Genomic DNA, 23,721 nt, shown 5'->3' with positions numbered 1-23,721 from the left:
TTTCTCACGTTTCTTCCTTCTTTCCAAATCCTAGCACAGTAAATAAAAAATATTGTACATTTGTACTCTCCAATCAGACATCTTAGTCAAATTCCTACTTTGTATTTATTATTAAATGGCATACATTGTTTCCGTGCACTTCCTAATTTAATTACGCCACTAGAATGGTCTGTCACTACTGTAGGCTCATTTTGATTTAGTTCACTTTAAATAAAATTACCTTTTTCCATCACAGTATTAGTGTGACGGATTACTCAGGCTTATCTTGTGGACAGTATCTGTAGGAATGCCCCAAAGTATTTATTGTCACTGTGACCATGTTTGAAAGGGTTTTTTAAGAGCCACGTGGGTGTGTAACCCCTGAAAGATGTGGGGTAATTAGGGAACCAAGCTTACTTAACCTTCTTTGCTTCGCCTCATAATTAGTGGCCCCAAGCAATACTGTTACTCCATCCTTACAAAAACAATGTTTATTAAGAACAGTCCAAGGATATACTACATGTTATGAATAATTCCTTTCATTAATTTGCCGACATCTCCGTTTGGAGCCCTAGAAATCAGAGTGATTAATTTATGAGTCTTGCAAGAATTTCCTCAATGCCTGCCTGTTGATTGCAGTGTTCAAGTTTATTTATTAGCTGTTCCAATGAGCTTGCAATTCAAGACACCCTTGCAATTAGTCAAATGTTTTGCATATCAACTTACACATGTCAGCTTGTCTTTATATGGTCTATTGCAAGTAGCATTTTCATAAACTTTATATGCATGTACGGTTGGAAGACTTTTGTTACTTGCAGCCCATAGCATTACTTTGACTAAAATGTCTTTCCTTTTCTACTTTTTGATGTGCTTATAAAGAATATCGGGTCAGGTTCGTAACCAATTGGAGTGAGCTAAAGCCTATACCACATATCAGAAATAAAGAAGGGGGAAAAAAAGTCCTGCCTCTGGCGTTGAAAAGCAGTCTCTCTCTGCTCCCCTCAGACAGAAATAAGTAGGGAAAGGGTAAAGCAGCCAGTCCCTTCCACTGCAAGGAGCTTGTGATTAATTACTCTGGAGGAGTGAAGGGCTTGTCTGCCCCTTTGTGTGTCCCATAAATTAAGGGCTCCTGAGACTTTGACGCACACAGGTGAGGTGGTGGTGAGCCCCCATGCGCCCCCAGACAGACAGGGACGTCTGCGCACCTTCTCTCCACAGACGCGCCTCTTTATAAAGATTATCTGGATTTGGAGGACCTGGGCAGAGACTGTTCCATACATTGCAGAGAAGGAGGCAAAACATACAGCATATATACGAAGTTGTCTTTGGATTGCCTTGATGTCGTTTCTCAAGACGCCACTTTTGAAGTATTCCAGAGGTAAATGGCACACAGCAGTACCGCTCGAGTTCGGGATCCATATATATACATTTTGTTTTAATTAATAGCATGTTGCAGACATATTATGCAATTAATGCATGGGGACATATATTTACAACACCATCATCAATAGGCCAAGTTGACATGCCTACAGGAAGCAAATCATAGACTAACAATTAACATTTAGTCTATTGGTTTGGCTTGTTTTCTTTTAGTGATTAGTCAGAGTGAAATGTGGAAGTTCGTGAAAGGTTTAGGTTCAGTGTTACGATAGGCTTAAAGGAGTAGTTCACCCACACGACTTATTTTCTATCAATTATACATGGAGATATTTTTGTTTTTGTCACATTCCTAAGCCAATAATAGCCAATTGATAGAAAATAAGTCATTTTTTGGGTGAGCTACTCCTTGGCTTACCGTTTAACTTTTGAAAATATCGGCTAAAATAAAAAGTGCATCGATGGCATTTCATGCAAGAGGTTATAACAAAGTTAGGCTGGAGACAGTTACATTAAGAAAGCTGTCAGAGTATATTTACAATATGCGTTGTTGCTATAACAGAACAGTATTACATTCGCCTAAACAGGTCACATTAGTCATTTGCTATTAGTTAAACTTGACAACACAGTGTCTTCAAAATGCTGAATAATAATAACGATAGGCCTACCGTATACTATGGATTCAAACACACATTCATCCACTGTGTCTCTTAGGTTTCTAAAGTGTTTCCCGAATGGTTGGAAGACAGACGATCCGGATGGACAGTGGCAAAAACAATGGCCCCACAGTGACAGTTATGGATGACAGCCCCACATCCAGCCCCAGCTCCAGCCCCAGTCCGGACAGTGGTCGTGGCCAGGATCAGGATCAGAGGTCCAGCAGGGACAGGGTGGTCCAGGCCCAGGGGTCCGGGGGTCTGCTCGGTGGCGGCGGGAGAGCTGGAGTCGGACGGCCGGCTGCCGCCAACGCGGCGCGGGAGAGGAGCCGGGTGCAGACCCTGAGACACGCGTTCCTGGAGTTACAGAGGACTTTGCCGTCCGTTCCGCCGGACACCAAGCTGTCCAAGCTGGACGTGTTGATCTTGGCCACCACGTACATTGCTCACTTGACACGAACACTGCAGGAGGAGAGCAGCATGGACGAGGCTGAAAGCACAAAGCAGACAGAGGCGTTGCACTCGCTGAAAGGCGATGGATACCTGCACCCTGTCAAAGTGAGTAGATGCTATATACGTCATATAATATTCATTATTGCCTATTATTAATAATAATAGGCATAATAACAACAATAACAACAACAACAACAACAACAACAAAAACAACAACAACAATCATCATCATCATCATTTGATTTTACATTGGTTGTTAAAAGGATAACACAAAAGCCCTTATATTTTACATTGATTGTTAAAAGGATAACAGAAAGCTTGTGTGTTATATACAATCATTGGAAAATCGTACCTGTAGGCTACTATTTGCAAACTGTATTAAAATAAAGTATTCAATCAATCAATCAAACACCACCATTGGCCAAAACCAAGCCGACTTGCACTGCTGATAGTGATCAGTCTGGTTAGCTGAGTTGAATTTTATGCTTCGACAGGTTTAATGTCACAACAAAATACCACATTCCCTGAAATGATCTTAAAACAAAATGTGTGAAATGAAAATTAAACATTGTTATCTAGGATATTACTTTCATCTTTTTTAATTATGGCAAATAGGCCAATTATGACAAAATGTGTAATAATAGGCAATTCATATTTAATATTAGCCTACTTATAGCCTATTGTGCAAATGCTGATTGATTGATTACATACTTTATAAACAGTTTGCAAAAAAAGGTACAGTGGTACAAATGTACACAAAAGGTGCTAAAAGTATAACACAAAAAGCCCTAAAAGGGCTTATTTCCATTGTGGTCCTTCTGTAAGTTGAAAAGTGTATAATAGCAACATCAGAATCCTTGTTTAGGCCTATAGCTGCAGATAGCCTGGATCAGTAGTTCCCAAACGTTTTAGCTCAAGACCCAAAAGAGAACTTAGACGTCTGCCCGAGACCCAAACTAGTGAAAATAGCAGATCTACAAGCTCATGATGTGTCACTTTGGGAATAATTAGAATTATTGTGGATTATTACATTTTTTCCATTTCATTTATCAAATACTTTTTCTTAATGTTGGAATTGTTTCGAATTGATGAAAAGAAAAAAGAGACATTTGTCACAGAAAAAAAAAGACATTTGTCACGACCCATAAAAAATGGTCCGTGACCCAAACATGGGTCGCAACCCAAACAGTGGACTAGAGGTGAATGGACGGTGTCTTATTCAATTTCAATTAATTGAATAGGACCCCAATGGAAACAAGCCATAGTGCTTACTTGGGTTCAATTCTTTTAGCATTGTATTTGTATTAAACTGTACTTTCTGTGCTTTTTTTGGTTGCAAACTGTTAATAAAGTATTCAATCAATTAATCAATCAATAAATAACTTTATTTTTCTTGACAGAAATGGCCGATGCGATCCAGACTGTACGTCGGGGCGTCAGGACAGTTCCTGCACAGTTCCAAACGGTCAGAGTCAGAGAACCAAGGCCCGTCACCGTCCACATCGCAGTAATAATTAAAAACACCCCTGGATGAAGAAGTGATTCAATATTTGCATGAATTTTCATGCTGTTCATTGATTCAGACAGCATCGGACATAATAGGCAAGTGGTTCTCAACCTTTTCAGGCCGAGACCCCCCAAAATAATCATATTTGAACTGTGTGGACCCACCCCCAAAATAATCATATTTGAATTGGGGACCCACCAAAATAATCATTTTTGAACTGGGGACCCCAATAAGCACTGGAATGTATAGGAGTTGAGGCATTTAGTTTGACTTGGTTCCACAGATAAATATTGTGAAAATAGCTATTTTCACAATTTGGCCAATGTTTGACCAGTTTTTTATAGTATATATATAGGCTAGTTTGTTGATTAGGCTACTTTTTATGCAGTAATGGACTTTTTCTTTTCTTTCGTTTTAAGGTATTAAAAATATTAAAAGTCCTTCAATTTTCACTTCACTGTCCCCCTGGGGGTCCCGACCCACAGGTTGAGAACCACTGTTTAAAAATAGGCTATATGCTTCGTTGAATGATTTTAAACAATTAACTGATTTGACTTATAAAGCCAATCTCACCAGGATGCCATTGTAAATTAATATATTGAGAGAATTGTATGTGTGAAAATTGGAGAAGGCATAAGCTATACTTGTCTTGATGTTTCTCTGATGTAGTTTTTTTGTCAAATCCTTTTTTGTGTTGGTCTGCGCTGTGCAGTTCTATACATGTCCCAGGTATAGGCCTATTATATTTGTAGAAATTCCATGGGGTAATGAACCCGTCATGCTTGAGGTGTGCACTTTCAGTTAAAAACATTTGCACTAAATGCATGTGTGAATAACTTAACATCTGTCATGTGAAGTGGTCTGTCAGAGAGAGTCAACAATGGAGCCTCCTCGTCTCCTGTTCTTTCTTATTTTTACATGCATGCATGGCTGTATGTGTTTGTGAATAAATGACTTAAATAAAACAAGTATGGTCTCCTGATCAAGGGAGATTATATGTATCAGGTCTAACAAATCTTTGGGAGTAGGCCTATAGACTTTATTATTATTTTATTTTTTTGTATCAATGAAAGCAAAGCATTCTGAAATAACAACGAAAAAGGCTTAGGCCTAAAGCAACAAAAGGACACACAAAAATTCACGTATACATCATGTCATGTCACACTCACAGTTAAAGTTAACTGTTCATTCTTTATGTCTTTTTCCATTTGCTGTCTAATGCTTTGTCCATGCACTGGTTAAATTATTGAGGGCCATTCAAAACAAGGAATTCTTGTAAGGTAGGCCATTATTTTGTCTTTTTTTTTAGGTTACTTCCAAGTTCCACCAGTGCGAAGTCATATTAATCAAATGTCACGGAGTTAATGATTATGTTGAAATTCTATTTTGTCAATCACCTAAATTCAACTTTAATCCAAAACGACCCACCTGAGAGTGGTAGATGATTTAAATCACATTGACCTATATACATGTTCAGCTCTGGCTGTTATACGAATAATAAGCGTCCAGCATATATTTTATTGATTAGCCTACAGTTGTTGTAAAGATATTAAAAACATAATCATCACCAGGCCTCATAATATTGGATAGAGATTTAACTATTTATCAAGACGATGGGCCTGTAAGGGCCATCCTAACAAAAAACAAATAAAAATGTAATGAAAAATGTCTCCTCATGAGAAACAAACGGTGTTGGAATCTCAAATGCATTTTCAAGAAAACAGTTTGTGCTCCAAAATGTGTAGCTATTCTACACCAAGCGATATTAAGTGTGTGTGTGTGTGTGTGTGTGTGTGTGTGTGTGTGTGTGTGTGTGTGTGTGTGTGTGTGTGTGTGTGTGTGTGTGTGTGTGTGTGTGTGTGTGTGTGTGTCTGTCTGTCTGTCTGTCTGTCTGTCTGTCTGTCTGTCTGTCTGTCTGTCTGTCTATGTGTGTGTAAATATGTGTGTGGGTGTGTGTGTGTGTGTGTGTGTGTGTGTGTGTGTGTGTGTGTGTGTGTGTGTGTGTGTGTGTGTGTGTGTGTGTGTGTGTGTGTGTGTGTGTGTGTGTGTGTGTGTGTGTGTGTGTGTGCCTGATAAAGCTTAAAGCAAGTCACGTCGCTTGTAGATCAGTTATTTTCGATAAGCGACACCGTCCTAGGGTGGAGTATAAACCCCCAGCCCCAGTGCGCAGCTGTGAAGCTCAGAAAGAGTGTTGCCATGTCGGTTTATTATAAGCGACTTTGGGCTTGTTTTTCTGCTATGTCGATTGTATCAGTAGTTGCAGGCAGCGGGTTGCTGTTTTTTGGACTTGTTTCTAAAGTGTAGTTGCTTATTTGGGCTTTCTTCCACATTTTAAAAAAATATTATTTAAACCAGTGGTTCTCATATATTTTTGGGGGGGCATTTGTGTTAGAATGTTTTCTAAAAAACATTCCAAATATTCCACATTTGAATACAAGATTTGTTTTGCAAATAGCCGATCTACGCTCACAACACGTCGCGTTGTGAGCTTGTAGATCGGCTATTTTCAAATAGACAAGGTTGAAATTGTTTTCCTAGACGTGGTCTGGTTGCTTCTTTCTCTCGCTAAATCTGGCAACGTTGAGGAGGAACAGAAAACGAGCGTCATGATCATCGGATCGCTCTCTCTTTCCTTCTCTCTCCGTCATGGAGGAAAGCTGCAGTGTGTGTGTTGCTCCTCCAACACCACCTAACAACATTTCTTCAATGCTTTCCCACAGAACAGAAGGTAATATATGATGGGGAAACCACTGTATTTGTAATGACTGCATCGTTTCTGTCTGTTGTGGTTGTTTTCAAACAAGATTCTTCTTGCACTTGATACAGCTGCTAGATAGTTAGCAGGGTGTAGCTATTAGCTAACGTTAGCCTGGCGCATTTCATGGCCACGTGGAAGCAACAAGCAGTGTTGAGTAAAAGTCCTAAAGTATGCCATCAAAATATACTGAAAGTAGGAAGTACTCCTTATACAGAATGTTCCTTTTCACAAGTTTTAAAATGGATAAATCTTTTGAAAATGGCAGATCTACAAGCTTGTAGGTCGGCTTGCAGTACTGAAAATTGGAAATACCCCAGTAAAGTAAAAATGCATCAAAATTGTATTCAAGTACAGTACTTGAGTAACACTTATTCACTTAACTGGCCCTAATGCATACCAAATTGGGGGTCCTTGAAAGAAATACATTTCTTTTGAGAACCAATGCGTTAGACCATTAGGCCTGGCATGTCTTTACAAAGAAATATTAGTACGGAAAACATCTCTACGTGGATTTAGCCTTGGATCAAGACTAAGAGGACCATTATGTATTTTTATTTAATCAATTTTGACATTTGCATAGATGCGAAGGTAAAAGTCAGACTATCAAATGCATCCATGATGGTCTTGATCCGACGCTAACGTGGGATTATTACATCGATTCTCATAGAAGAACGTGGTCCCCTCTGTATAGCAATAAATCATGCTTTCACTCAGTTAAAAATCTTTTGTCATTCATGTTCCTCTTACTGTCCATTCATGGCTTCAACTAGAGCCAAAGGGTCAGCACTAGATGGGGTGGTCAGGGAATTGTCGCATCAATTATTTCATTGGGAAAAACACTTCTCTGGCCCCTTGAAGGAGTAAAGGTCATGGCAGAGGTTGTGACCTGCTGTTGAACCCATCCTCAGTCTTGCTCTCAAGCTGTGTTACATTATGCCCTTGTGACCTTCAAGTGATCAGTCATAGGTGCTAAGCAGCATATTGGCTGCTCCCTCAGTACAGCTTATTCATGCAAGCTAAAATCAATAGCAAATACTATTTGAAGGTGACAATCACATACTCGACTAGTCTGGTGGAGTATGACATCTTTATGCTCTTAACTGGTTCATTGATGGAAAAATTGAGACCTAGTATGACAATTATTGACGTGTCAAATGTAACTTGTGTTGTCCTTTTACATGTACAGGTGAAGATGGCTGAATGGAATCTTAATGTTCACCTAATATGGTAAGTTGAATACCTTTTTTATATGTAGTGTGTGTGTGTGTGTGTGTGTGTGTGTGTGTGTGTGTGTGTGTGAGAGATGCAGGGTAACATAGAATTGTTTTTGGCTCATCAGCTAGGTTAGAGCTCTGAATTATGCTTAAGTTATCCACAACCTATTAAGAGTCGGACCTCTTGCTACTGCCAAGATGCAGGCTGTAGATATGAGTGCCTTTTTTATTAAAGTGATCAAAGTGAAATGTCTTTTTTTTCTCCTGCTGGAATAGTGATGAGTTCACATACTTTGCCGTTTACCCGTCAGACTAAAGGGTGGTGACACAGTGACAACTGAATTACCAGCATGTTTAAATAATGTAGAACCAGCTTCCCAAAACATTGTGGTTCAAGTGTAAATTGATTACCTTCGACAATGTAATAAAACAATAAAAGGAAGGAGGATTTGTAGTGAATGTGATCCCCAATTATTTGCATTGACACGTGAGTGCACAGGGGAGCAGTTGAAGGTTAAGCGTCTTGCTCAGGGATAACACAAAGTCTGGAGAAGCTGACGTTAGAACCTGGGACATGATTCTCAGTTGGCTGCTCTACCTCCTGAGCTACTGCCGCTCTAGTTCCACGAAGTTAATTTGATTTGAACTTTCAATTCTTTTCAGATGCCATTCTTGCAGGTGCCAGATATTAGCCTCAAGTTGTATGCCGACTTGAGCATACGGTGAGTATCCGATCTCTGTGAAAAGTATAGCCTCTGGTACTGTCTACTACTGTTCATTTATGCTGCTGGAATAGTGATGCTATTTTGTACTCATCAGACAAAATGGTGGTGAGAATGACTAACTGAATACCAGTGTATTAACAAAAAATAGGGGTATTGGGTTTGCCCTAAACCAGGGCAAATATTGCTAAAATTATTTTTGAAAAGCTTCATCCTACCAGTCAGTATTAACTGCCGTTTTAAAACTTCTTGTATTAACTTGATACATTTCCTCATTTCATGGCCTCCCTGAAAACTGAAGGTGCCAAGCGAATGTGAGCTGTACAAATATTGAGGTAAGCTCTTGGAAGTATCGATTTCTGTACTCTTTGATTACCGTTTTGTGCTGCTGGTGCAATAGTGATGAGTTCACATTTGCCGTTTACCCGTCAGACAATAGGGTGGTGAGACTGTGATTAACTGAATACCAAGTACAATCAAAACCATTTGGGATTATCATAAAAAAAAGCACCACAAGCTCCAATATAAATGGATGTCATTTTTTTTCCTTCCAGCTCATGTCATAGCTGAAGATGTAGGCCTCAGTCTACTGTGGTGGGTCTGAGAGGTGAGTATCTTGGTCAAACAAACTATGTTGTGCTGTTACTGGTTGCATCTGTTGATCAAATAGTGATGAGTTCACATTTGCCGTTTACCCGTCAGACAATAGGGTGGTGAGACTGTGATTAACTGAATACCAAGTACAATCAAAACTATTTGGGATTATCATTAAAAAAAGCACCAAGTTCCAATATAAATGGATGTCATTTTTTTTTCTTCCAGCTCATGTCATAGCTGAAGATGTAGGCCTCAGTCTACTGTGGTGGGTCTGAGAGGTGAGTATCTTGGTCAAACAAACTATGTTGTCTTGTTACTGGTTGCATATGCTGATCAAATAATGATGAGTTCACATTTGCCGTTTACCCGTCAGACAATAGGGTGGTGAGACTGTGATTAACTGAATACCAAGTACAATCAAAACTATTAAGGATTATCATAGAAAAGCACCATAAATTCCACTATAAATAGATGTCATTTTGTTCTTCCAGCTTATGTCATAGCTGAAGATGTAGGCTTCCGTCTAATGTTGTGGGTCAGAGCCTCAGAGGTGAGTATCTTGGTGAAATAAACTATGTTGTCCTGTTAATGGTTGCATCTGCTGATCAAATAATGATGAGTTCACATTTGCCGTTTACCCGTCAGACATTAGGGTGGTGAGACTGTGATTAACTGAATACTAAGTACAATCAAAAGCATTTGGGCCTATCATGTAAAAAGTTCCAATATACATGGATGTTATTTTTTTCTTCCAGTTCATGTCATTGCTGAAGATTTAGGCCTCTCAGTCTACTGAGGTGAGTATCTTGGTGAAACAAACACTGTTGTCCTCTTACTGGTCACATCTGCTGATCAAATGATGAGTTCACATTTGCCGTTTACCCGTCAGACATTAGGATGGTGAGACTGTGACTTAACTGAATGACCAGCTGAAGTGACCCCCAGCCCCCCAAAGTTTCTGCTTATATGAATTAAATTGAGAGTAACCCCTCCCCACCTTATTTTTGTTTTCATTTTGTTCTGTAGATCTACTTGTTGGAGAGTCTTGAAAGACACAGATATGAACCAACCAACCATACTGTATGCTTTTTGAAATCCCAACACATGAAGGCAAATCTACTGCACCAGATCAGCAGCATCAATGAATGAATGTTCATTCTCCTTATGGTGTATACTACATCTTGTTGTGAGTGTACAGTATATACGCCATTGAATTGTTGAGGTCCATACAAGCAGAGTTTATTTCATCCAATGAATTAACATAAATTATTGTCATGAGTACATACACAATACGACTATAGCGAGGCAATGTAATTGTTTTTATAGCAAATTAAAGCAGCCTGTATGGAAGAGGCATAACCAAATTAATAGTTTTGACTCATGTTCACATTATTAGTCACGCTCCCGGTGTGCAAGGACCATTAATGTTCACTTATCAAGATTAGCCCTGTTCCTTTGACTGTTACCTATATTGTGACCAATAAAAAATGTGCCTCACCCATCAAATGGGCTGAAATGTATTATTACTTAGATATGGAAAATATGCTGGTTTGTTTCTGTAAATTGACTAAAATAAACTGCAGAAGAATAATATACTGAACATGTGGATTTAAGTAATTCTGCGACACTTAGATGAGACTGCAGTATTGTCTGTAGTGGGACAATGGCAGTTGATTGATCAGACAGTGAAAATGTAGTGCCAATGCATGACTAGACTAAATCATCAGCATATTGCCATAGTGTATATTTCTCCACACTAGCCATCATCTGTGACTTGTTCTGAATATATTCTCGCCTTTATAGCATAGGTCGGACTACAGAGGAAGTGTGGTTTCTCTGCCAAATGTATGTGGTTAAGCTCATGTCCACAGAAATCACCCACCACCAATCCATCTGGCTTATGATTTAGTTCCTCTGACCTGGAAAATTGGTTACAATTTACCCTATATGGCTTGTGATTTAGATGATGGAAAATAAAGTGACTTGTCAGTCATAATTTCAGTATGGAACTTCAGCACACAAATGCTTCTGTCTGGCCTTCACTGGTAACATTCTTGGAATTTGCCATGTACTCTACAGTTGACTTGGTATGTAGGGTTGTAGAGTATAGACTTCTAAATGCAGATGGTGTCTGCATGATATTTATAACTACACCCCATATATTGTGTGGTCTTGAGTGGTTGATCTGTGGTTTTTGAACCTACCTGTAAAAGATCTTACTCCTCTGTGATGTATGTTTCTGCCCCGGGTGCGTAGGCGTAGATGAAGTGCAGGATGTTCTGGTGGAGTTGCTCTAAGGTCACGTCTCGCCTGAGCAACGAGTCAGGCTCACACAGGTCAAAGGGAAACACTGCGTCAGGTGGGATAACGAGAGCTGAGGTCCCTGTGGGAAGAGGCAGCCATCCCCAGACGTATTGGTCAGTTATTGGCATACACGAGCTTGTTAAAGTGAAAAGTATCACAGTTGTAACTAGACTAGATGTTCTGATACCGTACAATTTATTTGTTTTGTTAATACATGGCACATATATACTGTATGTAATCAAAACCTACAGCAATGCAATTTACCATACAGATCAGACTAGAGTTGAATTATGATTGATCATCTGCAAGAAGACCATAGATGTTGACTACTGATGTGGTATATTGAAAAACGTTCAGTGACACTGTACCATGTCGGAGGGTGATGGAGTTTTCACAAAGGAGCACAGCAACAACGGCGTCTTCCTCCAGCACGCTTGTTCTCAGGCATAGTTTACAATGAGCCTCAGCCAGAGAGATCCTGGGACAATTGTTTATGTATAATGAGTGAATGATAATGGGATAAGGGCACAAAATAAAGTGAGTACAGATGTAATGTAATTTAAAAGGATTCAGCCTACCATTACTGTAAGTACCAGTAAGGAGCACATTTGTTAAGTTATTTTTTAGATGGACATTTTGTTGTACACCCATAATTGAAAAGAGGTTTATTTTCATAGGTTTATTTTCTCATAATTTAAAGAGGTTTATTTTCATAGATTTATTTTCTCATAATGTTTTCAACAACACTGAAAGAGTTCTCTAAACATTTATCCAAACTTTATGAAAAATAGTCTTCAGAGGGTAAGACCTGCATAAAGCATAACAGTAAGGAGAGTGCTCCACCTTGTGGTTGATAACAGAAATGCAGCAGGTAAATTTGAACATGAATGTAAATTAAAGACCTAATGACAGATCAAAATATGTAATGGAAAAGCTGTAAATAATGAAAAGCCCTTACAGCAATTTGACAGAAGCCACTGACACCTTGACCCCTTTACATTGGTCTGATCGGATCCTACGACTGGCCATGTAGTATCCATGGATCATCTTTGCTGCCCCATGACTGAGTTCCACATGCAATGCCTGTGCATGGGCCAGCAACTTCAAGACAGAGAATTTAAGATGGTAAATATGAGGTTGGATGGATAGATGGTGCACTCAATGGTGGCAAAAGAGTGTGTACTGAAGTGAAAATGAATAATAGACATTAAAACGTGTGTTTGTTCACCTCCCGGTAGTCTTGTGTGGTGTACATCGTGCAGGACGAGTAAAGGGGCTCTCCCGGCTGGACTGCCTGCCTGAGGGTGTGGAAAGTCTGGGCAAGCAAGGGCTGCTCTCCCCTGACATCCCGACATTGGATCACCAAGCCAAAGGCTTCTGCCAGCGGAGCTGGCACTGGGCCCATTTCCTGCACATGCAAAGCAACAGAGTATCATGATGTTTCACATGCAGATTCTGAGACCATTCCTAAAAATGTTATGTTTTTACAAGTGTTAAACCTGCCCTGTATAGAAAGAACTGACTGGAGTCCATCCTACTTTGAGACACAGAGCAGCCTGAGATGACCTAACGAGAATGACAGCTCTCTTGGAGCAGAACTATGGTACATGTCCTTGAATGAGGAAAATGTATGCGTTCTGAAAGGACTATTTATTATTGCTATGGTAACACAGTTTATTGTCCTCTGTGCATTGGGTCTTGGAAAACAAGCATTGTATGTTCTAATCTAAAGGGCACTGCTGGGAGGTAATCTGTGTTATGAGAGAGACCAATTAACCATTTCCTTCAGGGAAAGTAGATTGTCTCAACTTCCTGATTTAGCCCTTTTTCCTACAAACAACGTTTGGGCCGGTTGAGGTTTAACATTTCTAGAACTCATAAACAAAATGTCCCAAGCAATCTCCACTTCCACTGACATTGTGACTGTGAGACCCTACTACAATTCAGTCTAAGTTTGTCTCCATTTGGAGCTGCCGAGGTTAACCTGAACAACACATTTTGCAATGAGCCTCAGAGATGCAATGTGATGATGTGCTGTGTCATGCACAGACCGCTGTTCCCAGCAGGATACATTCTGTTCTGCCAGATCGCCGGGAGGCATCCATGGTATCTGCCAGTGCCCAGAAGCTGCACTGGACTGGGAAGGAGAGCTGCTGGTCGGCATCTTCACCATACTTCTTCCCTGGGATGAACACAGACACAGTGCGACTCTCCAGCACTGAAAGAGTAGATAAGAGATGGGAAAGCATATCAATCAGCTCCAAAAGAGATGTGAATCCAATACTAAGAAGAACCAGCACAATAATGCTCTACCTATCGATATTAGTGCTTGTCATGCACACTACTGTGGCACGTAATAAGTCATATCAATGAAACCGTCTTCACCACCTGACTGAACGGCATCCATTTTGTCACGTCTGTAGCAGCCCAGTTCTCCCAGCATACAGATTCCTCCGGTGGCCAGTAGGGCAGAGCCTGCATGGATGTTGGCAGTGCCTGCTCCATGTTCGTCCCGGGAAAGAGAGGCAAACATCTCCCCCAAGGGCTGATGCCTGACACTGCGTCCTGCAAGGCCCAGGGCGTGTGCCATCAGCCTGACACACACACACACACACACACACACACACACACACACACACACACACACACAGGACATTTAGTTGATCAATACAAGGTCATAAAGTGGATTTTTAATTGGATTTGCATGTCCAGTACACGCTAAATGTACTGTCTCGTGTTTGACTTTACCTGTCTAGTATGAGAGTGTCAGTGGTCAGGACGAGTAGGTCCAAGCTGTGAAATATGTCTGTTGCGTCTGCTCTGCTCTGAACTAAGCTGAGCAGTAGGCTCAGCTTCAGAGTATTGTACAGGCCCGGCGGGACGACAGCCGACCCAAAAGAGTTGGCCACCACAGCGGAGAACCTCCACGGAGAACAGGCTGTGGCCTTCAACAGAGCCTGGAAGTTGTCACTGACCTTCTGTGGGTCTGTTGGCAGTGGTGAAGAAAAATGGCGGTGGTGTTTAAGTAGTACTATAATTAATGATGCTCCGTGCACAAACATGTAGCTGGTGAAGTGTTATGATGAATTGGAATACATGGTGTCAGAGGTATATTCTGAAATGTCTCAATTAATCACAGCATTCCTGAACAGCAGCTGGTATTTTAGGATCTGAATAATTTCTAATAGATTAGGAGCAGGGTTTTACTGTGTGTTGAATTGACCATATTCACATTGAGCCATTTTGCTCTTATATCACACTCAACTATACGAATTATGGTAAATTAAGTCCTTACAAACTGGCTCCAACGGTTGGACACTATTGGCCTCTACACTCCAGATGATGTTGGGCCACTGGTGCACATGTGCAGGAATGCCCAGGACCCTGTAGATACGTCCGATTCTCATGGAGTTACAGAGTTCATCTGTGTGAATAGGGGATACAAAGCAATAGCACTCAAGGGGGTTGTTCTGTACCCGTCTGCTGATTATTGAAGAAACATGCATGCCACCTACACACCACTGCCAAGAGAAACACAGAGAGAGGCCTTCAGAACAAAGATTCCACTATGTGAGAATCGTGCAGCCAGCTAATGAGTGTTCCTTGCACTTATTAACATATATGTTTAGTAACGGGAGCCCTGTGTATTGAATTCCTTCGTGCGACTGGGTCAACACTATATGCTAATCCTGGTGCTGAGATTGGCTGGTCTCTCCAGACTAATGGCTGGACAATGTTATTAGAGGGGACAGGAACACCTAATATCTCACCAAGGGGCACAACGCGTGGTAGGCTACTCAAAGATCTATTCATTTGAACTCTCCCCTACTAGGTTTGTGTTCCAAAATTAGGCACATTTAAAAAGTCGGAGAAACCTCAAGTCATCTGATTGTCTGTCAATACAAGCTACTACAACCGTATTATTCATAATCAAGGGTAAATATAATATACTCAATTCATTTCAGATTTCTCAAATAAAATACACTGTATTTACCTATGCAGGAATTTCTTCAGATACAATCTGGAATATACTTGACCATACATTTTGGTTCATATACAAATACCTACTGTATATACAGTATAGTGACTTTGCAGATAATGGAAGATAAGCCTTATAAGACTCTTTTTTTAACCCATCATAACTGAAAATATAGCTCTGATTTATCCTAGTGTTCACAGAGTTCACTGCAAGCTTATGTTTTGTTGTCTTATAGTGTCAGTTCCTGTATCAAAAGCACACATTTCAGAGTAACGGTGTCTTTAATAGTATAACTCAAGCAGTGAAGTGGGACTATGCAATCAAGTTTAACCTTAAATGTATTTGATACACTAATAATAATGTACATTACAGTACAAATGTGCCGTCAAATGTTACACGTTTGCTCGTAATGAATAATCTGTGATGCACTGTTACTCTTACCTCTTAAAAACAGGGTGACAGATTGGTACCTGAGTGAGTTTTGTGGCCAGACACTCAGGCTATCCAATGCTTTTACATGGATCAATTCCACCAGCTGTTTGTCTGTTATACGCACGTACATACGGAAAAACATGCACACAAAAATATAAATACACACACAAGCACTCAGTTATTTAATGCACATTGCCCAGTAACCCATTCAAATAACGTTCTCAGAGTCAGTAAACACTAAAGCGCACAGTAATTGAGTTGGGGCGACCTCACTCTCACCTCCCAGCACTCTGAACTTGACGTCCTCTTTTAGAGGAGAACGGCAAATGAGACAGCTGAAGTCATTCCTCACTGTTGCTGACTCAGTGGCCCCCGGGGCATGGATCCGGATGTGATGGAACCCTAAACGAAGCAACCCGTGCAACACAATCGTCTATAAACAAACATGCAACTGAGTTTTGAATGCATTAGTATTTCCTGTGTAATTATTATGGTCTTGCAAATTACATAACACTGGCATCAGAGTATTAACTGTGATTAAACATTCAGATTCGCTCTAGTCGTGTTTCCATAGCTACGACTTGTGGAGCACATTACAGAGCTGCCCTGGTGGAGCACAAGTCTCTTTCTCGCTGTTGTCAGGGTAACAGTAATCTCACCCAGACCAGTGGTGGAAAGTACATTTACTCAAGTACTGGACTTAAGCACAATGTTGAGGTACATTAACTTACCTGATTATCTTTACCTGAGTTCTACTCCAACATTTAATACCTTTTTACTCTACTACAATTATTTCAAATCTTTAATAACTAACAAGATACTTTGTACATTTAATGTATTAATTACAAAACATACATGAACCTCTTTAGCCCTATTTTATACTTAGGCTATTCGAAAATTGTCTATTCTGGAAAAAGTTTGACAACTTTTTTAATATTTCAGTGCTTTTACTTATTGTGCTTTAAGAATATGTTGATGCCAATACTTTTGTACTTTTACTCAAGTAAACTTTTGAATGTAGACCTTTTACTTGCAACAGAGTATTTCTACATTGTGGTATTGCTACCTAGAAATCTGTGTACTTCCACCGCTGTCCCAGCCTGGGGTAAGAGTACCTGTAGAGCAGGGGCAGTCATCATCAGTGCAGAGGAACCTGGCCCCTTGGGTGTACTTTGTGATCCTAGTCATGGCAATGACCAGGCCCTCCATGGCAACAGGCCTCATCATGGGGCCGGAGCCACCAGGGAAGGCACACAGGTCCAGAGTGTATTCAGGAAATGGCGGCAGGTGTGTCAGCTTCAGGATTACATTCACCTCAGAATGAACAAGGAAACGATAAGCTGTGTGAAACTACCGTTGCTTACAAATCAAAGATGCGATGGCACACGCACTGCAGCCATGCTGTCTGTGGGCTACTTGTGATAATTAATAAATTACTAATGTATTTAAAGGGATATTTCACTTTAAAAAAAAATGTGGTCACATGTTTGCTTGATTCAGTATTTAGATATTTGATATTCATTTTATCAGACACGCCCCATTCTTATACAAACCCATTGTAACTTCAAACTCATCAAAAACACAGTCCTTGCTTCTGGTGACTGATATTGTCCTTCTAATAAGTGAGGAGGCCGTGTTTTTTCAATTACTTTTTCATTTATTTTTGATATTTTGGGGGGAAAATGAAAAAAAATGTATACAATAAAAAATAGAAATAAAAAGTAATCGAAAAAACACCCTCCCCTCATGTATTAGGAAGGCAAAATGAGTCACCAGAACCAAGGACGGTGTTTTTGATGAATCTAACATGTTACAAATGGAGTTTGAAGTTATAATGGGTGTCTGATAAAATGAATATCAAATGTCTAAATACTGAATCAATCAACTTAAAAACTGTCTGGGGGGCTCACAAAAGCCTGAGTAGACAATAAAATGACCCATTTAAAAAAAATGAAATATGCCTTTAATGTATGACTAATGATTAGTCATTGACCAGAAAGTCTTGCACATTTAATATTACCCATACCTGACTTTCTGTGTGTATTCTTTCAATCAGGTTAAGAGTCTTTATTGAAAGGAAACAAACCTGAAACAGAGTATACAAAAAGAGGAATCATTTACTGAAGACTTCATCAAATAGAAAATTGAAAAAATAGACATTGGGAGGTGAGGTGACCACATGGGTGAACTGACTCACAGACTGAAACAGAGCTGTTGCTTTGAGGGGCTGATGGAGGATGCAGTCGCCCAGCATGGGATCCAACTCTATCGCATCAGAGGGATTGACGCTGATACAGAACCTATACACGGCTTCATTCTGCTGGGGGTCTGGAGACAACAAGGCAACAAGTGGTGTCTGTGAACCTAGCAGAAATTACTGTCTAGAGCAGTGGTTCTCAAAGTGGGGTCCGGGGACCCCCAGGGGTCCTTGAGGGAGTTGCAGGGGGTCCCCAGCTAAATGTGTTTAATATATTTTAAGCTCTTTATCCATATTTTATGCGTTGGCTATTCAAAAATAGCAGATGTACAAGCTCACAGCGCGTCACTTCGTGCCGGGCTGTGAGCTTGTACATCTGCTATTTTTGAACATTTTCTAGGGGCTCCCTGGCACAAAACATTCACAGATAGGGGTCCTTGGCACCAAAAAGTACCACGGGTCTAGAGAGAGCCTAGGCTCTAGAACAGTGGTTCTCAAAGTGGGGTCCAGGGACCCCCAGGGGTCCTTGAGGGGGTTCCAGTGGGTCCCCAGCAAAATTAGTTGATACAGCATCACAATCAGTTTAACCCCTACATAAAATTGGCTATTTGAAAATAGATCTACAAGCTTGTGAGCTTGTACATTTGCATTTATAGGCCTATCTTGAAATATTTTAAATATTTTAACACAAATGTTGTGTGGGGGTCGCTGACACATCTTTTCAGAAGGGGGGTCCGTGGCCAAATACATTGATTCGGGGGTCCTTGACACGAACTGCTATTTTCAAATTCGAATTCAAATTCCATTTCTTTTTTAAACTTTTGAAATGGGACATTGTGCACAATAAGTACTTTCTACTTTAGGCAGCCTACTTTTGATACCAATACTTTTGCACTTTTACTCAAGTAAATTTTGAATTCCATACTTTCACTTGTAACAGATTATTTCTACATTGCAGTATTGATACTTTTACCTAAGTAAGAAATGTGAGTACTTTTTCCACCACTGGTTTTACTTCCGGGTACACAGCGGCTTTCTTACCGTTGAACGGCCTGCAGTCTTCTGCCAGTTTGACAAGGCCACCACTCCTGTCTAAATAGAACAACACGGATTCTTTTAACGATAAAACATCGTCCATTTTCCTTTTTTATCTATTTAAACCTATAGCTCTACGATTTAAACTCACTAAACGGTCAAGAAGACAGGCTATAATGGCTAGAGACGCTAGTAAACTAGATCTAATCTAGAATCAATGGATTATCATGTCAACCAAAAGCGCTCGCGCTAACCCGTTGCCATGGTGACCATTCCTCGAGCACCACACGGCAGATTTTCCATTTAATTATCTACAAGCGGTGGTGGAAAAAGTACTCGCATTTCTTACTTGAATGAAAGTATCATTACTGCAATGTAGATATACTCTTTTACAAATAAGAGTCCAGAATTTAAAAATGACTTGCGGAAAAGTAGTAGTATGTATTAGTATCAAAATGTACTTAAAATCAACAAGCTTGTAGATCAGCTATTTTCAAATATGTATAATATATAATAATTTCATAATGTATAATCATTTCAAATATGTGTTCTGTAGTTGGCGCTTGGCGGTCGTTATCTGTAGCTAGCTTCACGGTTTAACTGCTTTAGTAAATCTCCTCCTTGGACCATGTCATTCACTCATCTCTCCATCGCAGCTCATTTCTCTCAGGAGAACCTGTTCCCCTGTCGTCAGCCTCCAGCACAGAGGTAAGCCCAGGCAAGGATAACTTTCATTACTGTGTGTAAAAGTGACAGATCATGCTCATTGTCTGATGTGACTTTACTGTTGAAATGTAAGTCAGTGTGAATGCTAATGTGCACTTCATTATCATCATCAATGTATGATTATTTGTCTAATTGTTTGTTTTTAATGTCACCTTTTCTTCAATGAAGCACTGCCAACTGCATCACATGGCCTGTTCCTTGGAGGAGTTGATGCAAAAAGGAGTTTAGCTTGTTAGTATAAATAGTATAGTATAAGACAGGGGTCTTCAACAGGGGGTCCGGGGCCCCTAGGGGGTCCTCAGAGTTACTACAGGGGGTCCGCCAAATCTTTGTGTGATATGATTTACCTTAAAGGGATATTTCACTTTCAGAAAAACTTTTGGTGATTTTATCATCTACTCAAGCCTTTGTGAACCCCCCAGACAGTTTTTAAGTTGCTCGATTCATATTTAGATATTTGATTTTCATTTTATCAGACATGCCCCCTTCCTATACAAACCCATTGTAACTTCAAACTCCATTTTAACCATGTTAGATTAGATTCATCAAAAACACCCGTCCTTGGTTCTGGTGACTCACCCTGCCCTCCTAATGCGTGAGGGGGCCGTGTTTTTCCGAGATTTTTTTTCATTTATTATTTTTTTTTTTTTTATTGTATTTTATTTTTTTCATTTTCCCAAAAAAATATTGAAAATAAATGAAAAATGTAATTGAAAAAACACGGCCCCCTCGCATATTAGGGGGGCGGTAGGAGACGGGTGAACCAAGGACGGGTGTTTTTGATGAATCTAACATGTTAAAAATGGAGTTTGAAGTTGCAATGGGTTTGTATAGGAAGGGGAAGTGTCTGATAAAATGAATATCTAATATCTAAATATTGATCAAGCAACATAAAAACTGTCTGGGGGGTTCACAAAAGCCTGAGTAGACGATACAATCACCAAAAGTTTTTTTGAAAGTGAAATATCCCTTTAACCACTTGAACCCTAGCATCCCTTTTCTGAGGTGAACTTTAGCCAAAAATAGCAGATCTACAAACTCACATTGTGAACTTGTAGATCGGCTATTTTTGGCAAAAGATAGGTGTAGAGGGAAAAAAGAGCAGACCAAGTAAACAATAAAGTTTAATCTGAAACACAATTTTATACAATATGTAGAGGGGGTCCCTGCTTCATCTCTGTCTCAGCTAAGGGGTCCTTGGCCTGAAAAGGTTGAAGACCCCTGGTATAAGAAATCAACTGTGTCATAAAAAAATGAAGTCATACAATACTTTTGCTTAAACAAAATGCCATACAGTCCTGTTGTTAAAAAAAAAGAAAGCTATTCAATGCCATAATACTTTGTTCTTGTCAGCCTAAATTGTTTACAGCACAGCTATCTATTTTTATATTTAATTCTTGTGACAATCCTGGGGGTTGTCAGGGTAACTGGTGTGGTTGTCATGGTTACTAACCATGTGTCATGTGTTTCAGAATGATTGGAGGGCGGAGTGTGTCATCAGTGGAGATCTGGTCCACCTGGATTGTCCTCTATAAAAAAGGTGGCTGGACTCCACTCTTGTCCTCTCTCTCTCACCATGAAGCTCACTGGAAGCACTCCAGCCTTTTGGTTGTTAAAGGACAAGACCACTTTGATAGAAGTTTTGGTTGTGTAGTTAGTGACCTTGCCATGATGTACGTAACTCCAAAGGTGAACAAGAAATCTAAAATAATTGCGCCATTGAATAGAAATTGATCATTCAAAATATGCCTACATGGTACGGTAAAACGGCTCTCAAAGTCACGCTTTTAGCACATAAACGAACACAAAGCGATTCAGTCAATATAGAACATCACCAAACCCAGTACTGTTTTTTTTTTAAATAAAAATGTCAACTTCCTGCTGATTTTACTATTTGAAGATCCGAATCCTGGTCTGCGGATCCAGTCCGGGTTTTCTTTTTAATAAAAATGGCAAAATCAACAGGATGTTAGCCTTATTTCAAAAACAAACGGTACTGGGTTTGGTGACCTTTTATATTGTCTGAATCAACTTCATTTGCGTTCGTTTGTGCTAAAAGTGACTTTGAGAGCTGTTTCAGCATACAATGTAATTCAATGAGCATATTTTGAATTATCAATGGAGCAATTATTTTAGATTTCTTGCCCACCTTTGGAAAGCTAACTACACAACCCAAACGTCTACCAAAGTGGTCTTGACCTTTAAGCACTATCCGTATTATGGGGATAGCTATAGCAGAAAATAGCCGATTGACACGTTGTGAGCTTGTCGATAGGCTATTTTCAGCCAAAGCTTTCCCCACAATAACACAAAACAGAAAATTCACTAGTATTGAGCCCTGAGGGACACCGGTTACCCATATCGGGTTAAGTTAGTTTTAATAAAATCATTTAAACCATTAAGACCTGGAACTGTGTCATTTTTAGATTTGAGCTAAAAAGCCTAATTTTACACTTTGGGCTATTCAAAAAAATAGCAGATATACAAGCTCATAGCGCGGCACCGAGTACCGCGCTACGAGATTGTAGATCTGCTATTTTTGAAAATGTGTGCAAATCTTTGAATATATATATCTTTAAAGCGAACATTTTTAACTCAAATCTTTGCTTCTGGGGGTCCCTGGAACAAAATATTTTGATGGGAGTCCGCGGCCAAATACATATCATTTTGGGGGTCCATGACATGAAAAAGATTGAGCACCACTGATATAGAAACATAAGTTTTTCAGAAAACTGTTGGGATTTAGGAGACATGTAGAATCGGCTTCAGGTCTCAATGGTTTAAACCTTCTTTGTTTCCTCATTTTGTTACAAACTCAGCCGTTTGGTTGGTTGTTGCAGTAAATACATTACATTTAAGTGGTTGGATTCAATTTACGTAATTTTTTTATCCCTGAGTCACTAGAATACCTCAAAACGAAGTATGGAGCTCGGCCTATAATTGATCATTGATTTGATTGATATGCAGCATGCCATGAGTGCAAAGTGGTATTTTCTCAAACTTAATTCAGCTAATCAAAGAGGATCTGTGGTCATAATACAGCTCTGTTTGAGGAACTATAGTTGAACACTTTACAACAGAACAATGTAGCCTACTTGATTTAACACCAAAACTGCTATAGTTTTGATCATCTGAAACTAAGGAATTTATAAATGACAAAAAGGGTATGAATTTTTATGACATTACGAAACATCTCTCTGTTTGCTTTCAATGAAGGTGTAAATCTGGGTTCAGACTCAGATGGTTTTAAACAACCTAAATCTCAGTTGTGTCATGATGAACCCTTTCCCTGATCATCAGAGGGTGTATCTAGTAGATTCAGTCATTCTGTCAGGGGTAGAGGTGTTTGCTGTGGATTTTCGTCTTTTGACCTGTCACCTCTTGCTTTAACTTTAAATATAACCTCAAAATCCTAATTAATGTGAAAGGCCTGGTGGTGCAAGAGAAAAGCATAGGCTTCACAAGCGGAAGGTTGTGGGTTTGAATCTTGGTCAGGGAAGATCTCGATTTTCTGTCTTTTTAAGGCGAGATGCATGGATGAAGCCCGCCTCCCTCCTCACGCCCTCTTTTAGCTCCGGCAGGAGAGGGAGGAGCATGGAGGGAGCCCACCTCCAGGGGGAGGAGCTTAAGAAGTACATATTATGCAAAGTTTTTTTTTAATTATTGTTTTGCGATTTTATGAGCCTTTTTTTCACATTAATTTGATGTTTTTTTTTTATTTTTATTGTACAGTGTTTTTTTCATTGTTTATTGTTTTGTTTCATCACCAGTTTGTATTGACCACA

General features: G+C 39.7%; 2 protein-coding genes and 1 long non-coding RNA gene across 4 annotated transcripts; 2 read left to right on the top strand and 1 right to left on the bottom strand.

Annotated features, from left to right (window-relative positions):
- Nucleotides 1-716: 716 nt before the first annotated feature.
- On the top strand, nucleotides 717-3,976 carry tcf24 (transcription factor 24; the record flags this gene model as incomplete). The annotated part of the gene is made up of 3 exons (XM_084048333.1): nucleotides 717-1,357; nucleotides 2,071-2,570; nucleotides 3,866-3,976. The coding sequence occupies exons 2-3, from the start codon at nucleotides 2,091-2,093 to the stop codon at nucleotides 3,974-3,976; spliced, it is 591 nt and encodes a 196-aa protein (XP_083904459.1). The 5' UTR covers nucleotides 717-1,357; nucleotides 2,071-2,090.
- mcmdc2 (minichromosome maintenance domain containing 2) lies at nucleotides 2,388-19,313 on the bottom strand (the record flags this gene model as incomplete). Its single annotated transcript, XM_084048332.1, has 15 exons — nucleotides 2,388-2,502; nucleotides 11,468-11,646; nucleotides 11,936-12,045; nucleotides 12,526-12,668; nucleotides 12,796-12,975; nucleotides 13,619-13,785; nucleotides 13,953-14,161; nucleotides 14,316-14,553; nucleotides 14,863-14,991; nucleotides 15,988-16,089; nucleotides 16,258-16,380; nucleotides 17,094-17,292; nucleotides 18,005-18,064; nucleotides 18,176-18,306; nucleotides 19,217-19,313. The coding sequence occupies 14 exons, from the start codon at nucleotides 19,311-19,313 to the stop codon at nucleotides 11,480-11,482; spliced, it is 2,055 nt and encodes a 684-aa protein (XP_083904458.1). The 3' UTR covers nucleotides 2,388-2,502; nucleotides 11,468-11,479.
- On the top strand, nucleotides 6,568-10,769 carry LOC311039217. 2 transcript variants are annotated; one of them, XR_014600146.1, is made up of 9 exons: nucleotides 6,568-6,700; nucleotides 7,917-7,957; nucleotides 8,608-8,666; nucleotides 8,968-9,001; nucleotides 9,221-9,273; nucleotides 9,489-9,541; nucleotides 9,755-9,813; nucleotides 10,019-10,060; nucleotides 10,290-10,769. It is a non-coding gene; the product is annotated as an uncharacterized lncRNA (long non-coding RNA). The 2 variants fall into 2 exon arrangements; XR_014600147.1 differs by having other exon boundaries at nucleotides 8,608-9,001.
- Nucleotides 19,314-23,721: the final 4,408 nt, after the last annotated feature.

This window comes from Gymnoscopelus microlampas, assembly GCF_963454915.1.
Source record: "Gymnoscopelus microlampas genome assembly, chromosome: 22".
Taxonomy (NCBI): domain Eukaryota; kingdom Metazoa; phylum Chordata; class Actinopteri; order Myctophiformes; family Myctophidae; genus Gymnoscopelus; species Gymnoscopelus microlampas.
Note: the sequence above shows the minus strand (reverse complement) of the source record. Positions and strands in the feature narration are given on the sequence as shown.